The sequence below is a fragment of the Leopardus geoffroyi genome, chromosome B2 (assembly GCF_018350155.1).
Source record: "Leopardus geoffroyi isolate Oge1 chromosome B2, O.geoffroyi_Oge1_pat1.0, whole genome shotgun sequence".
In the NCBI taxonomy this organism is placed as follows: Eukaryota; Metazoa; Chordata; class Mammalia; order Carnivora; family Felidae; genus Leopardus; species Leopardus geoffroyi.
In genome coordinates, this window is record NC_059332.1 from 100,727,686 (window position 1) to 100,745,373 (window position 17,688).

General features: G+C 43.8%; 1 protein-coding gene across 7 annotated transcripts in view; it reads right to left on the reverse strand.

Annotated features, from left to right (window-relative positions):
• FYN (FYN proto-oncogene, Src family tyrosine kinase) overlaps window positions 1-17,688 on the reverse strand; it is a 214,327-nt gene that overhangs the window by 29,713 nt on the left and 166,926 nt on the right. For 6 of the 7 annotated variants that reach the window (XM_045499308.1, XM_045499307.1, XM_045499310.1 and 3 more), the window contains 7 exons: window positions 15,443-15,541; window positions 12,598-12,701; window positions 11,456-11,605; window positions 8,679-8,843; window positions 5,451-5,630; window positions 3,159-3,235; window positions 2,912-3,065 (listed from right to left, as the gene is read on the reverse strand). In XM_045499308.1, coding sequence (XP_045355264.1) covers window positions 2,912-3,065; window positions 3,159-3,235; window positions 5,451-5,630; window positions 8,679-8,843; window positions 11,456-11,605; window positions 12,598-12,701; window positions 15,443-15,541 — 929 coding nt within the window. Of the gene's footprint in view, window positions 1-2,911; window positions 3,066-3,158; window positions 3,236-5,450; window positions 5,631-8,102; window positions 8,259-8,678; window positions 8,844-11,455; window positions 11,606-12,597; window positions 12,702-15,442; window positions 15,542-17,688 lie in introns of all 7 variants that reach the window. The other variant, XM_045499314.1, reaches the window with a different exon arrangement.

The following is a 17,688-nucleotide window of genomic DNA, read 5'->3' on the forward strand; positions in this document are numbered from 1 at the left end:
AAAACCCGACTTGTAAATATTATCAGGCACATGGCCCAGCTGTCTGGAGGAGCTGATTAATCCCCAGCAGAAACTTTAGCACGCAGCACGCATGCCATCTGTAGAGCACACTAGCAGATACATACCAGGCCTTTCTGTCTCGTTAAGAGGCCGGGGCAGGGCAGACCCGCGGGAGGAATTTTATAAACAGCTGGGCTGTCCCAGAACTGGAAAATGAAGCTCTTTCAAACTCCCTCACACATGCACATTAGAAAGTGCCCCTTAAAAACTTTCCCATAAAGAGAAAAAGGGGCGTATGACTAACCTCAATTTTTATTTTTTGTTTTTAAATCACTGTCTTGGTAAGAGGCCATTGGTGTAGCTTAAGAGGGATGCAATGGTGCCGGCCACACCTGGATTCAAATCCTGCCTCTGCCCTTGTACTAGCTGTGTGACTTTGTACAAGTTACTTAACCCCTCAGAGTCTATCATTTCCTTCCCCGCTCCTCACATTTACCCTCTCAGGCCTGGCTCTCGGTAGGTAAGCGCCCCAGCTCCTTCCTTTCCTTCTGCTGCAGGACAGCATTCTTGTATCCTCCTTGTAAATCCTGGAGCTCCCAACCTTTGTGTCTTTCTCCAAGTTCAGTTCTCCACTTCACTTACTTCTCCTTACTCATCTCTTTCCAGTGTTTGTCATGGATAGGTAAATATTTGTGAAAGGGAAGAGAGAAACAAAAAGAATTTTAAGAGGGAAGGGTGGGACTACTTGGAAGTTAAGCGGAGGAAACACGGTACAAAGGGTATGAAGCTGATCTGAAAGGCGTCAGGACAGCAGCTGGGAAACTGATGGTGGGGGGTGAGAAAGCCACCAGAAGTGGACAGACAGCTGAGTGGGGAGGAGGGTGGCCACCCGTGGCCCTGCTCCACGGTGGAAGCATGCGGCCAGGGAAACCAGTGAGGGGCTCTCACACGCCTTCCCCTATGGCGCCAGTCACCCGGGGCCACAGCCAGAGGACCGGACCCCACTCCATGAACTAAACATTCAGCCTTGTCAACAGCACCTCCATGAACATCTTCAGTTTCTGCCCTGCAGCCTTCTCGTTTGTGGATGGTTCAAGGCGTGGATTTGTAACCACAAATTCCGTGGAGTCCAGAGTCCGGGAGAAGGGGAGAATCAAATCCTGGACTACCCCAGCCGGCACCAGGACTCTACTCACGCAGGCAAGGACGCTTACATGATGGATTGCCAAGACCAGCTCCAATCTCACCCCTTCCTAAATCAAATATTCATGTCCCCAAACCTTCACCTGCTCCCCCTCCTTCTGGGTCTGTGAATTGGGATCTGAAGGGTTTGCCTCAGGGTGAAATCTCTCATTTAGGGCCAGGCACCCCAGTGGCACTGCAGACCCTCTCAGCTCACGCGGACTCAAAATCATGTCCACATTTCTCTCTGGACTGCCAGTGCCAATCACAGCTGCCCATGTGCCTCTGATTAGGGACGTGGCCCGCCGTCTGGCCCCACAGGAGTGTGTGCGTGCACGTCCGTGTGCGTAATGTGTGGGCATGCTCCCTGTGTGGGCATTTGGCTCCAGGACAGGAACTGCCATGTGTTGGGGAAATTCAAATAGCCGAGCTGTCTGACCAACATGGAATTGAGCACTTGGACAGTATCTGCACCAGCCAGGGTCTCAGTTTAACTGTTTTCCTCGTCACTTGAGAATGATAAAAGGAGGGAAGAACTGGCATGAAATGACAGAATTTAGAAAGAAAGGACAGGAACTCCAAGGTGGTTATTACAAAATCCAGTAGAAAGCACTGCCCTGTAATATATTCCAGTCACCGCTCAGCCCTGCTCAGAATGCCTAGGCTTGGTTAAAAACAACAGTCATGAAGGCTACCCATTTCCTTCAGATGTGAACATTATATTCTACATGAGGAGCCCATATTCGGCTGCAAACGGCACACTCAGTTTCATACATTTACCTGTTGACTCCTGTGTGCAGATCCAGGAAGATAAAAAATAACCCTGGGAATTCCCTCCCTGGCATCTGGTGCTCTAAAAAGCATCCAAAAAGCTCCCCACTGGAGTGGTTGCTCGTTTGGGATGTATTTAATCTAGAGTCTAATTTCTACAAATCTGTGGAGGAGGGAGAATGGAGGGAGATGATTTAGAGGAGGTGGGGCTGCTTAGGAGACGCCGCTATTTTCTGTCCTCTTTCTAGATGATCCCCCTTCTGCTCTTCTCCCTGCTCTGGACCCAGCTGGACCCATCAGTGGGCTCCCCTGACCTCTGGCTTCTTGCTGGGTTTGGCAGGATCTCTGGAGGAGGAGCTAAGGTATGAAGCCCCTGATCCGTGCCTGGCCTCTGTCTGCCAAAGGTGGCCTCTGGTTCTTAGCTCTGGTGCCTGCCTATTCCCTTCCCCACTGCCCTTCTGGCCTCGGGTCAGGTCCGTGGCTGTTGCTACCTCTGGGATATCACCTCCTGCCTTGTTGGCTTTCCTAACTCTGCCCATGCCTTTATAAAGAACTCCTTTATTCAAGTCTCCAATGAGCGTGCTTTCTTCATTCTGCTGAAACTCTGATGGAATGATGAGCTATTATTTGACTTCTCTTTTGGCCTTCCACAGCCCTCTTTCTCCAAAGGCAAAGCGTCCCAGGCCTGGACACTGTGATGAGGGTAGCATGAGTCAGGAAGACCACATTAGAGGACATTCATTCACCAAAAAGCAACATTTGTCCATCTACTGGACCCACCACAGTCTCCCATCTGCAAAGCTGTCAGATTCCCGCCAGGTTAAGAAGAAAGCACTTGGCCAAAGAAGGCCATTTCAAGTATTTTCTGGAGGAAAGGAAGGGAAGGGGAGAGGAAAGGTCCTGAAGAAGCTCCTGTTCTCGAGGCTGAGGTCACAAGCCCTCCTATTTAAGTGCCCACCTTGTCGTGCTGTGTACTCATTGTCTTCGATCAATCTGGCTAGTCCAAAGTCAGCAATCTTGCATATGAGTCCGTTCCCCACTAGGATGTTTGCTGACCGCAGATCCCTGTGGATATAATTCATGCGCTCGATGTAAGCCATTCCTGCAGCAACCTGTGGAAACCGATGAACAGGACACGTTACCCCACGACTCGTACTGACGTGGCAGTAAACCTGAGGCAGGAACCAAGGGACCATGCGGCCTACCTGTGCGGCCATATCCACAAGATTTGGTAATTTCAGAGCTCTTCCTTCCCCATCTTTTAAGAAATCAAGTAAACTTCCTATGAACAAAAGAGAAAACCATTTCAATTTACTTTGAAAGATAAAAATGCCTGACAAAGGGTTGGGTTTGGTTTTCTTATTAGAAATAATGAGGTGATTGAATGAATGCCATCAATGAAGAAAAGATTTATTAAAAAAAAAAAGAGGCTAGAAAAAATTCTGTTCTTTGAAAGGTAGCAGTTTTATCTTTCAGAAACAAACAATAGTGACTCCATTTCTAAGGACAACAAAAATCTGACAAACCTACAAGAAATGGGATGCAATTCTCTTTATGTCATAAAGAAGGACATATGAGGAGCTGACCAGTTTAGCCTCATCTCCCATCAGCCCTGAATGAAGGAGTGACATAGGGAAAATGCCACCCAGGCCAAGTGGCTCCCAAAGTGTGGTCCTGGGACTGGCAGGAAGAGCTTCCCTTAGGGAATTTGTTAGAAATGCAAGCTCTCAGGCCCCACCCTAGAACCAGAATCAGAGACTCTGGAGGCGGGCCCAGAAAGCTGTATTTTAAGAATACCCCTTGGGAATGCAAGCTGGTGCAGCCACTCTGGAAAACAGTAGGGAGGTTCCTCAAAAAACTAAAAATAGAACTACCCTACGACCCAGCAATTGCACTACTAGGCATCTATCCAAGGGATGCAGGTGTGCTGTTTCGAGGGGACACATGCACCCCCATGTTTACAGCAGCGCTATCAACAATAGCCAAAGTATGCAAAGAGCCCAAATGTCCATCAACTGATGAATGGTAAAGAAGATGTGGTTTACATAAACAATGGAATACTACTTGGCAATAAGAAAGAATGAAATCCTGCCATTTGCAACTACGGGGCTGGAACTGGAGGGTATTATGCTAAGTGAAATTAGTCAGAGAAAGACAAAAATCATATGATTTCACTCATATGAGAACTTTAAGAGACAAAACAGATGAACATAAGGGAAGGGAAACAAAAATAATATAAAAACAGGGAGGGGACAAAACAGAAGAGACTCAAATATGGAGAACAAATTGAGGGTTACTGGAGGGGTTGTGGGAGGGGGGATGGGCTAAATGGGTAAGGGGCACTAAGGAATCTACTCCTGAAATCATTGTTTCACTGTATGCTACTTTGGATGTAAATTAAAAAAAATAAAAAATAAAACAAGTTGAAATTAAAAAACAAAGACTAAAGCCTATAAAAAAAAAAAAAAAAAAAAAAGAATACCCCTAAATGATTCTGATACACAGTAAGGTTTGAGAATCATTGGCCTCGCTTATTTACAGATTTTAAATCAAGAAAAGAATATCTGAGGGATACAGGGTGGGGCAGTTAGCTCCCCTTTTTAAATCATGGCCAGACAGGCCTTGAAGATATCGGAAACAAAACAGCTGAAGCTTCAGAGCCACTGTGCTAACAGCCTAGGGAGCTCAGGACCAACACCAGGGCGGAAACAATCATGTGCCGAGGCTGGATGGAGGCTCATGATGGTCATCGGTGACTGTTTCCATGCTTTAGTCACAAAGTTATTTACCAAATAACCCTGGATACAAGGGACAAACAATCTGCCCGGGAAAAAAATTTCCAAGTGTATTTAAAAAGAAAGTATATGGACAGGAAAAATTATGCTGGTGCCCCCTGATGTACAACGCATTGCCTTTTAAGGCCGTTTCTTGTTTGGTTTGTCTGTTTTTCCAAAACAAAGTGATTCTGGGCCTTATCCTTGGCAATAGTGCTTTGATTAGAAAGAGGCAGAGAAAGAATGAAAATAAAACGGGCTCTTTAAAAGCATGTCTTTCTTCGTCTGATGTTTAAGAAGAGAACTGGGAAAGAAAAGGTGCTGAGAAGATGGAGACTAAGCTGAGCCCAGAGACCAGTGTCCGATACTAACTGTTCAGCCCTGAAAAAGGAAATTTAGCACAAGCCATGGCATTCAAAGTAGCAGCAAATGATCATAGCCCTCCAGATCACCCTGGGTATTAAATATGAATGCTTTAATTATGGAGAGGAGCTGGGACTCCTGACATGTGCAGCGTGCAAAAGGTGTTGCATTTCATAAGGATCTTGGGGGCAAACTCAAGGTCATGGTCTGTTCTAACAATGCTTTCATTAACGAGCACATGATTTGTGCTTCCTGACAGGAATGCCGGACTCATGCAGAAAGCAGAACAAAAGCAGGCAGGCACCTCCATCTCCCTCCCCGAAATAACCCCTGTGGGTCAACCGTGAGGTGGGGCCTGACCTTTATTCATGTACTCGGTGACAATGTAGATGGGCTCCTCGGACACCACTGCGTAGAGCTGGACCAACTTGTCATGTTTCAACTTCTTCATGATCTGTGCCTCCTCAAGGAATGACTCGGGGGACATTGTGCCTGGTTTAAGAGTCTTTATGGCTACTTTTGTGTTTCCATTCCAGGTACCTGCACACATCCCACAACGTTAAGTCAAACCGAGGATCCTCTTTTGATGGGAAAATAAAAAAGCTATTAAATCAACAGCTACTTGCATAAGGTTAGATTTTAACTTAGAAAAACTTAATATCCTTTTTTGTTGAATGAAGACAAACGAATGTAATAAGGACTCTGTCCAATATCTTCAACAGGAAACATGAGTTTACTTATAGCTGTGTTACGGTTTGTAATTCTTTTAACTTTTTTCTGATTTTGATATATGCCACTTTCCTTTTCTAGCTCGCGCATGTGATTACAAATTGGTACCCAAAGTTTTGGATGCTTCTTTAACAAGGCTGAAAGTTCAAAGGTTAGAACAGGCCTGGCTATCCCACCGCTATCCCTTAGACAGTAGAGCAAGCATGGAAGAAACTAGGATAGTTCTGTTGTATGAAGGGTGCCATTTAAAAAAAGACGGCAACACACCGAGGAAGTCTGGAAGTTACCTTTTGACTTTCCACCGTGTGCGGTGGGTGAGCTACTTGACAGAGACCTTGAACAGCTGATATATAAGTGAGATTACAAGTATGCCAATGGGCACTGGCAAGAAGCTCACGGTCTACTTGCCCCAAACTTCAACCAGGGAAGGACAACTCCTCAGGTCAGCCACAAGAGCAACAGCCTCTATCGGACTGAAAAAATCAAACAGCAGCTAAGAGGGAACAGAAATATTTAGGCTTCACAGGTGGAGAAAGTCAAGTAGATACAGAGACAGGCCTGGTTTATGATCATTTGTTGCCTCATCTGTAGAATATAGGAGTAGAACTGGATTATCTTTTGAATCTCTTTCAGCTGCGAAATTAAAAAAACAAAAATCCAGGTTCTATGTGTATTCCGTTATTAGCCCTACAACTTCGGATTAAAACTCTAAGGGAAACAGAAAAATCTAAGTTAGAGCGTGCTTTTTCTGTTTGGAAAAGAGAGCTGGTTTAAATGAAGATTCATTTTTATATTTAATGTAATTGACTTCAGAATTAAATATTTCTGTAAACTTTTGTTACCCTGTTCAAAACATGGTCCATACGATTACAACATGAAGCTTACAAACATCTAAGTTATGAAAGAACAGTGGCTTAAAAAAGAGTTCATTCAAACCTTATAAAATATCTGACCACTAAATATAAATGGAAAATCTGATAATCTGGAAGTGGTCTTTGCTATTTGAGTGCTATCAGCATCCCAAAATTTTAAATAGAGATTTTCCTCTCTAATAACAACCCAGTTACTCTCACTGGCATTCCATCCTGATCCCGAACTACCACGACATAATGTTTTATGCTCAGTGGGCAACAAATTCTTAATAATGTGGTATAATGATTTAAAGTTGATAATCATAAAATTTGAAAATAAAATTTTGTAGAATGTCCAATTCTTCCTGATTGTATAAATGATTGAATTGAAATCCTTGGCACCCACAACTTCACTTCTAAATTGGGCAGATGAGGGAGAGGAAGGCTACATGAAGATATTTTATGACACTTGAGTTAAAGTATGGAGAGAGACACAATAATGTGGACTCGAAAAATGAGAGCACTTATTATATAGTAGCTTATACATACACAGCACATATAGGTGTATGTTTGAATGTCTATCTCTAACCTTATCGCTACACCCATATCTATGTAATATTTATTCTTTGCCAGGCTCTGTTCCAAGTGCTTTCACTGTACTAAATCTTTTAATGCTGACCACCCCTGCACACCTACAGCTACAACGTAAAAACAGGTACCTATCCATATTGTTTTTAATTGAACCTAAGAAAGAAGGTAGATTCCATAAGCACCAACACTGTCTCACTGACAGATGTCTTTGGGTGGCACCAAACCCATGGATTTTCTCCAAGCAAAGCTGTAAATGATCCAAAGGGTGTTATAAAAGCAGTGGGACGGGCCCAGTGCAGTCAGCCTCATCAATGAATGACATGACAACCGAATTAAGAGAAGTATGTGTGCCTACTGAGCACGAACTGCGTGCAAGGACTCTAAATATATTGTCCTATGTGATCCTCAATCCTATGAAGTAGGTATCATTCCAATTCTACAGACGAGGAAACTGAGGCTCAAGGAGGTTAAATGAGCCCCTTGGATATGGTTAATCAGCTAGTAATGATTCAAACCCTGGCCCACTGAGCATAAAAGCCCATGGTCTTTCCCTATAGTAACCCATCTATAGTGTCTTACCTTCCTATGTCTCAGGAAGAGGAAACAACAGACACTTATTGTATTGGTGTTTCTTCTATGTGCATCTGCTTCACCAACCATATGAAGGAGTATAGAAGAGCACAGCAAGGTATCGCCGTATTCTCAAAATCTAGATGGCCTGCGTCTGTCTAGCTTCAGGTTAAGTGTCTTGGTCCCAATGACTGTGTGTGTGTGTTTGTTCAGACCGTCCTTTTAATTGGCCTTGAGAACTAGCCAAAATGAAATGTGCCCTCTGCCTTACCAAGCCACACTTCAGCGAAACACCCCTGACCCAGCTTCTTCTCCAGAGACAATGAACCACGTGCAACTTCCCAAGCATCTTTAGCCAATCCAGAAGTTTGTGGGGTACAACTTGATGCAATCACAGTTAAGTTAAAACACAAACCATCAGCTTTCTCTACAGGAAAGGGAATTAATAAAGAAAACACAATCCTTATAATCTGTTATCATGCATGCACTAGGGAAGATGGAAGGTGACTTACCCTTTAGGGCAACACTGAGTTCACTGGGCAAACGTTTGCAGTTGTAAAGGAAGGGCAAGGCATTTGTGCAAGCTGGAACATTCCTTGCACTGTTTTCTGGCTTATGAATTGAGATTCATATAACGGCATAATTTGAGCCATCTGCCAATCTTGACCACTATCTCTCTTCTAGAAATTCTGGAATTTTGAAATCAAAATCAAATGTATAATTCTCTACTATGAGTAACTTAAGCCTTCTTCCTGGTCATAAAGTCTTTATTTTCACCTTCCATCTTCGCTGTTTGGGACTTCCCAAACGAGAAAGCTAGTAATAGAATAATTGAGTCTCAGCATACCCATCCATACTTCCCCAAACTGCCCATTTCCCAGTCTCTTGATCAACTGCAGGGATTCTCGAGGGATTTCCCAGACATCTTTGGTTTTGACAGACAGATCGGTAAGCCTTGGCATCCCTTTATGACAGGGAACTACGAGGCGGCAGCAGAGGCCTGCGGCTCTCTCTGATGGAGCGAGGACAGCGGCAGGAGAGGGAGAGAAAAGCACAACACGTGAAACAACACTTACAGTTGCACAAACCCAGCGAGTGCACAGTGTTGCTGAGAACAGTGCTACGTCGGCGGAGAGCTGCACACATCTTGGAAGATTAGACACCACACATTGAAACGTGGTATTGGAGGTAGAACAGAGGACATTTTCAATGCGGACTGCTCCATGCCTCCAGGTATAGTATAGTTTACACATATATACAGGTACGGGTATGACTGCTTTGGTTTCTAATACTCGCTAAGGAAGAAAAACATTTTCAGCAACTTGTGCTAATGACATGTCTCTGGAACCCTGAAATACCTCCGCTGATTTCAAAAGGTACATCTGGACGACTGAATGTCAGCACGACTGTCCTTAACCCTCTCTAATGTCAAGGGTTTAGGGGCTTTCTTTGGTCTGAATACATTGAAAATTGTAGCTTCAGTACAGGATTTTTCTCTTGAATCTTAGACTGTTATAAACTAGTAGGGCTGAAGATTCTACCTGGCAGGGGAAAAAAAGAGGTCACATTTCTCTAGTGATTTCTTTGGCATTTTAACTGACTCTATTCTACCAGTCAGATGCTCTCACTTCTTTGATATTTCCCATTAAAAATAAATCTTTTTAACAGTCTCCAATGTATAATTTAGAAATCTGGTTTCAAAGCAGAAAGACAGGAAACCGAAATCTGTACAAATTCAAGGATGTAAAAGAACTGTTTCTTATGAAAAAGACAAAGGAAAAACGTTATCACTTATAGGTTATTTGGATTTTTTTCTTTTGTTCTTTCTTTTCCTTCCTTCCTTCCTTCCTTCCTTCCTTCCTTCCTTCCTTCCTTCCTTCCTTCCTTCCTTCATTTAAAAGGATATACCTTTTACACTTTAGCAGTGGTAAGGGGGAAATCGCCTAAATGCCAAGTGAAATCTCTGTCAGGTAAGAAAAGGTAACAAAGAACAAGGAATCAGGGCAGTGACAAAAGCTGTAGAAAGCCTGGCTTGTGAGGCAGAGCCTCTGCCCCACCACACCCCCTGAAGGCCCCTCGGATCCAGGAAAATCACATGTAGTGCTCTCTTTTCTCTAGGAACCAGCTCTTAGTTTCTTTTTATTCCTTTCTTTTTGGTAGACTCAGGTTCTGAGATGTTTAGGCAGGAAATTATTTATGTGTCAATATTGCAAAGGCATTTTATTGTGTGAGAGAGAGGAAGGGGGGAAGAGGAAAAGCCAATATAAAAACAAATCTAACTCGAGATGGATTTTTTTTGAGATTAAAAAACGTCTATTGCTCTTCATATCCCTTCTCTCCTTCCAGCTTTACGATGTTATTAAGGTGCCCTTTCCAACACAGTATTTTCAAATGATCCAAACCCTGGGGATCCTGCTGATGTTTGCCTGTAATGAAATATATTTTGGCATTTGAAAAATTCTGACACATGCAGGCATTTTGAGCGTATCACTTAAGCTCAGGGAGAGATTCTGCTCCATTTCTCCCAAATATTTCATTAGAATCACGTAAACTAGAGCTATCCAATGCCCTAATCAACGAGTACACCAAGTATTGTTAATTTTCTCACTTTTTCATTAGTGCCTGGGATAAATCAATAGGCATTTCTTATTTCCATTTTCAAAAGACTGCTTTTTTGGGGGGGGGGCGCTAAAAAATTATACACACATTTTTTTTAAATGAATGTGCATAGAGCAAGTCATGCACTATTTTGGGGTTTTGTCATTGTCCTGAAGAACATACATATATAGGTCACAGAAAAAACTACTGGGTTTAATGGGATACAGATATATACCTGTATATGTGTATCTATATAAAAATCCACCTGTGTGTGTATGTCATATAGCAGGGTATTCTTGCTAATCTTGGACAGAAAGAAATCATTTTAACACTTGTGTATAAGACCACAATCTTTACTAGAATGTACCAATTGCACACCTAAACACCTCTTAAGTGCATATTTCTAGGAACACACTGACAGTGACAAATGGGTGTTAGGACAGAGGCTGTTCCACTTACTGTTCACAAGTTTAATTTAACACAATGGCCCTAACAGATCTAGGAGGAGCTGTGGGTCACAGAGTCTACATCTAGTTAGGAAACAGCAGTATTGGTGGATCAGTAGAACATGACAGATGGGTTGCAAAATTCTTCTGGTCATGACAATGAAAAGCATGTGTGGCTATTCCTGTGAGTACTGAGTGAGAACTGGGGGGTCCCCTACACGATCCCCCAACACTCCGTGTGTTCCCACCCAGACACTGTTCTTTCTCCTGTCATGGTTTCTGATGACAGACTCCAGGGGAACAGGAAAAGATGACAACTTTTACAATTTAACCTACTCCTTTGTATCTGGGGAACAAGAATGTTACAGAATTTTTTGACAAACGTATGGAACTAATAATAACTATGATAGAAAAACATCAACAGATCCTATGCAGCAAAGTCCCACGTTGAGTGGCGAGCAAAGAAAACTGTCACTGCTGCCTTTGTGTATGCTTATATCTCTCCCCCCACCCCCTACTCAGTGCCTACCCACTCCCTCCAGTGTCCCAGTGGTTAGTAGTGAGTTGGCATTAGGGTTACCTGAGTAATGTTGTACAAGCTGCTGAAGTGTTTCAAACTGGGCCCGGGTGGTAATATAGTATCCACCATTGTCAAGTTTGCGAATTTTATAATGTTTGACATGGTCTCCTTTCATATCATCCCAATCTCGGATCGACAGTGAATAGGCACCTGGTAAATATGCAAGGCATTAGCAGCTCCAATCATTCTGAGAGCTCATTCGTTTTTTCGGTCTCATTCACTTGAGTATTCTGATTAATAATCATCAAGAGGACACACACACACACACACACACACACACACACACACATATGTGCGTGCGTGCACACAAACATGCTCTCTTCCACTCAGGAACAGAAGAAGAAAACACCTCTTTCCCGCAAAAGTCAGAAGATGTTAGCAATAAAGTGATTTTACTCGTGAGAAGGAAAGCTTTCTGGATTTTTTCCTACAATATTCTCTTCAGTACCGTCACCCGCACGTTGCCTAACACGGGATAGACCCAACTCTCCCGAGAGGGGATGAAGAACAATAGCCCCGCAGGCTGGGGGCGCTCTCCTCGTCTTCCTCACCCCTGGAGTGTCGCAGAGGCAGGGCAGCGTGTGCTACAGAAGTGGAAGGAGTGCTTCCCTACAAGGGAGCCTCCTGTTTCTGATTTGCCACACTTTCTCGGGAGCAGATAACCATGTCTGGTAGATCAAGGTAGAAAGTCCCTTCCCTTGGCCCGGCTCCTCTTGTGGGCTCTAATGAGTGTTTCAATGATGAAAGGGCCAGCAGTTGGAGGAAGAGCAGTGCTCAGTTTTGAAAAAATAAAAGGAATGCAAAAACAACCTGTAGGACTGGCGCCTGGGGAACTAAGAGATTCAGAAAATTGTAATTCTAAAGAACAGCTGAAAATTCTATGATCTTGTGCGCCTGCAGGAGCGAAGCTGCCCAGCTCCCTGTTTCAGGAAGAAGGGCTTTGCTTTTGAGCCTCTGTAGTCCTTCCGGAACCGTGTGCAGTTCTAGAGCCTGGAGGGAAAAACTGAAACTCGGACTTGCTCATGAGGCAGGGAGGGTATGTGCCATTTAAAAATCCTTGCACATTAGAGATAAGCCTTTCATCCCCTCTGACTAATCCACGGATTTGAATGACAACCAACATCTTCAACTCCTTATCTTACCTTTGGTGGTTTCACTCTCACGGATAAGAAAGGTACCTCTCGGGTTTCCAAAGGACAAAAGCTGTCGCTCAGCATCTTTTCGGCCAAGTTTTCCAAAGTACCACCTTTAAATGAAATCAAGGGAGGGGAACATTTTGTAATGATCATTTACAAAAATGGAATAGCAACCCCCCCCTTCCCTCTCATTTCATCCTTAGCCTTCCCCTATATATTTTTTCCTAGCTTCATCTAGCTCCCTTTCAGTCTGTTCCTGATTCTACCCCTAATCCACCTCTACCATTCTTCAAAGAAAAAAAGTCAGATTTGAACGGTGGGTGACTTTCCTTCCCTTCAGAGGTGACAAGAACTGGTCTGTGTTAAAACCGCCACCTACATTTATGAGAAGAGAAATCTAAGACCTCGTTCTGAAATGGCAACTGCAGGAGACCCTTCCCACACACATCTATGAGACCCCGGATTTCTGAGCATAATTACACCCCCTGGGAAATAACAAAGCACAGCCTTAGTCTATACACAGATCATTAATCAAGCATTAAAAAAAAAAAAAAAAAAGCCAGTCACAATGGATACAGAACAAAGACATGGTATTTTCAGTCACTTTGTACCTACAGCAACTTTGAAAACAATTGTCAAAACCACCCCCAATTTGAGATGGCTGTGGACTGTGGATGTCAGTTTTTAGTCTCTTCCTGTCCATCAGGGTGAGGACTTAGGTGAGCGAAAGGATCTGCCTCGCGGGTGGGTGGGGATCTGCACACGTGTGTTTTGGTGCCGCTGCAGGAACAGGTCGCTGTGCACAGTCAACGAGCACGTCCTGAGCAATGACTGGGTGTACCATGTCCTACTCTCCCCGTAGTGACACTCCAGTGCCATGAGGAAGGCATCGTGAAGTCATATCACAACCTCTGCTATTCACCTGTTATCTTCCCCTGCACTCTCCAGCCCTAACCATGGCTTGGCAGGGAGTTAAATGGGTCAGCACGAGGTGCTGCAAGAATTCGCAAGCATTCATTTGGAATCTGTGCGTAGAAACAATTTTAGAATATTCAACTGTGAAATAATCCAGTTTCTAAAATGAAATTTTAATTCCTTATACTTGAACATAGCTATTATGCGTTCACTGCCAAATTCTTTTGTGAATGAAAGAGCTTCACCGGTCGTAAGAAAAGACACACTGCCAGTTAGCTCCTCAGTGACTTTTAAAGGCACCAGACTGTGCAACAGTCCTAACCTAGCACTAGATGGTATGAAGAGAATTACAGCAATTATTTATGAGAAATGACTTTCTGGGTTGGCATCAATCACCCAATTAAAATGCAGTATAAACACGAGCAGTGGTGAAGAGAGAACAGTTAGAACAATGGATTGAACCAAAACAATGGCATTTTAAGATAATGGCAATTAATTGACTATGTAAAACCATATGCGTTATCTTTTTAAAACGCTAATTTATTCTTTAAAAACAAAGTAGTTTAAAAATTGATCATTATAAATAGAACTTAAATATATAGTGGGTATGTTCCCAGTTAAACCAAAGTAATGCTACCTTTTAGTGGTACCTTTTATCCTGGAAGAACACAAAGATGTTTGCAAATCTGCCCTAAAATAAAAATTCAACACAGATTTCTTTACTCTTTGATGGTAAAACACACTCACTAGGAGAAAAAAAGGAGTGCAGAACCACTGAGTATTTGAGAGTGGGGAACAAAACAGATCTTCTTAGAGAAAATACAAAGGAATTAAAGGCAAGACAGTGATCCAACTGGGGATTTGGCTGGGGTGTGGCGTCTAATCCTCCTTGCAGTGCTTAAACAAATCCAGGGCAAAATGCAGTATCAGAGCCAAAGGCTGGGCTTCATGGCTGACTCTTCTCGACTCCCTTATTGGTAAGGCAAGACCACCAGGAGAGGCAGGTCCCCAGGGTGTCAGGGAGGAGGGCAGGTCCCCAAGTTTTGGAGTCACGGGCCAGTTTTTTTCCCCTCAGTTCAGAAATGGGAGTAACCACACACAAGCCACTCTAATAGTTCCCCCCTTTTGAAAGTGCCCATGAATCCCCACAGGTCAGGAGGAGGAACAATGGTTGTCCCTTCTAGAATCCCCTCGGCCTACTGAGCAACTTCCAAAACTGGAGCCGGTGAAATCCTTGGTTCAACTAACTGCTAGTCACGATTTCCTATCAAGGAAACCAACCAAGACCCCAACTCAAAGGAAAGCAGCATTTGAAATGCATCACGAGAGCTTCCTGAGTTGTGGAACATGCTGTATGTGAGACACTTCTACCTGGCACATGGAAGGTAAGTCTTTTCGGTGCTCCTTTAATATTTCTGATTACACTGAGAAAGAAAATCTCCATCTCATCTTTAATAGTTATTTGGCCCCCTTGCCCCTTGCTCCCCGCCCCCCTTTTTCTTTCCCTCCCCACTCCCATTCTTTCTCTCTCCCTCGCTCTTTTTTATTTTCCAGCAGACTATAGGCTTAAAACCTTGGGTTCACATTACTAAGATGTGCCCTAGCCAGAACTTCATCACGTTTTTCTGGTTACTTTCTGTCTACGGCAACTAATATTGGGCTTTCATTTAGGGTTCTGATACAAAGTTCCCTTTCAAAATCAGTATGTTTTTAAGATACAGTCATAAAGAAAAATATTAAGTTAATAACAGCACAAGTATTACACAGATATGGCAAAACGCAGAGCACAGTGCCTGGGGCATGCGGCATCACTATCTTCTCTCAACCCTGAATCGCTCTAGTGAGTTTCTTCTCCCTCCTGCACAAGGTTAGTAGCATGTTACTGTGACAACAAACTTTTAAAAGCAAGTAGTTGAACGAAAACAACAAAACCTACTCTTCTGCCTGGATAGAGTCAACTGGAGCCACATAATTGCTGGGAATGTAACCAGTCTCTCCGGTGGTCAAGGAGCGGGCTTCCCACCAATCTCCTTCCCTGCAGAGAACAAAGAGAAAAGGAAGTGAATGTGTTGACCATTTCAATGTTCTGCAGTTACAGACTCAATATCTCCTACTCATTCCACTGCCTGATTTCTTCAAACTCCAACCCAGCTCTTTGTAAGGGTCACATGGTTACTCTCTGAGTCAAGTGTGAGTTGAATCCAGCGCGGTCTCTCATTTCTTATCTTACTTGCCAATTAACAATGTAGGACCCTGGCCATGAGAGAACTCTCTTGGGGCGAGGGGGCATTTTGCTTGCTAAGCGTCCCCAGTTTGGACAGAGGGGAAGGGAACCCAGCCTCAGGCTACTTTAGAAAAACCCTGTGACAACAAAAAGAAAATGGTAATTATGTGAAGAGAAGAATGCATTATCGTGGTAAACATTCACAACATATTCGTGCGTCCACCCATCACACTGTAGACCTTAAACTTAACAGTGTTACGTGTCGGTTACATCTCAGCAAAGCTAGAAGGAAAATGAAGCATGTGCTAATACTGCTAATTTAACCGTCTATGTCGTCTCACATCCTGAGGTAACAACATCCTTTGGTACTGCTGGAGAGAAGCAGACCGTTTGTTGGCTTTAGTGTCATTCTGTTAGCCGTTACAAGATGCACCAAAAAAGAAAAGAAAAACATTAGAGCTGCAGCGCATCTGAGAACGGAAACCTGTCAGGAGGCCCAGTAAGGGATGAAAGCCTCCTCTGAATACCTGTCTTGCTTGTTCTCAAGCAAGTGGGTAGAAGAATAAAGACAATAGGTTAAATCTTGTTCAGAAATTTTCAACCTCAGGTTCTTTCATCAACTTGACCCGAGTCTGGTGGGCAGGAGAGGAGGGCTGGGTGTGGCTGTGTGTGTAACAGTGTGGGGAGAGAACAAAAACTGGCCAGGGAATGGGATTCTGAGTCTCACCACATGGTATATAGCCTGGTGTTCCATGCGATCGCCTGTCTCAGTCTGGGGTGGGGGTGGGGACTCCCAGAACTGTGGGCAGAAGGACATGGCGGGGGGGGGGGGCTTATATAAGCACCCCTCTCAGCTGAAAACACATGGGTCTATCACATGGTTAGAGTTCATGTGCTTGAACCCATGGCGCCGCATCTGTGACAGAGAGCAGGGGTGGAGCGTGTGCTTCTCTGCACACATACACGTGGGGCTGGGGCCCCAACACGCACGGTGCCCATAGAACCCTGCGCCGGCCCGTGGCCAGGAACGCGAGGGCTGGGGAGGATGCTACTGTCCTTGAGCATACGGAGACCTCTCACACTGCTCTTCGGCAGGGGTCCAGTGCCTTCTCTCCTTCCTGTTTTGGTCCTTGGAGGCAGCAAGAGGAACCCCAGGACTTTTTTTTTTCTTTTTTTAAAATCACTGTGGCTGGACTCTGTCAAAGTCCTCAGTCAGGGAAGAAAGAAACCACCCCAGACAGCAAGTAATAAAGCAGCCAATGGTGACAAGCCCACATATGCTCTGGGTGGGACTGTGGGGGAGTGTTCGGTGGCACAAGTGACACAAAATAGCCCATGAGAAAATGGGGTGCTGTCAGAGGCTTTTCACCCTATTAAGCAAATGTGAACAGATAAATCAACCAAAAGAGGAGATAACTGTTCTCATACCTAGGAAGTTGTATCTATCTATCTATCTATCTATCTATCTATCTATCTATCTATCTAATGTTTATTTATTTTTGAGAGAGAGAGAGAGAAAGAACGTGCAGAGGAGAGGCAGAGAGAGGAGAGAGAGAGAATCTCAAGCAGACTCTACATTATCAGTGCAGAGCCCAATGTGGGGCTCGAACTCACAAACTGGGAGATCACGACCTGACCTGAAAACAAGAGTCAAATGCTCAACTGACTAAGCCACCCAGGTGTCCTTAGGAAGTCCTTTATTAATAAATCTTAAATTTAGTTTGTGTCCAGATTTTTCTTAGGAAATAACTGACACATACCAAAGAATATATGTGTACATGAACACCTGTGCATCAACCACCCGACTTAAGAGCTGGATCTTTACGGATTGTGTGGAATTTACTCTTGTGCTGCTCCCCTATTTTCATTCCTCTGCCTTTTGGACTCAAATCATGAAATTAAAATGTTAATGTTTGAACAGTTTGCATTGGCTTCATTTCTGTGTCCTCTAAAAGAAA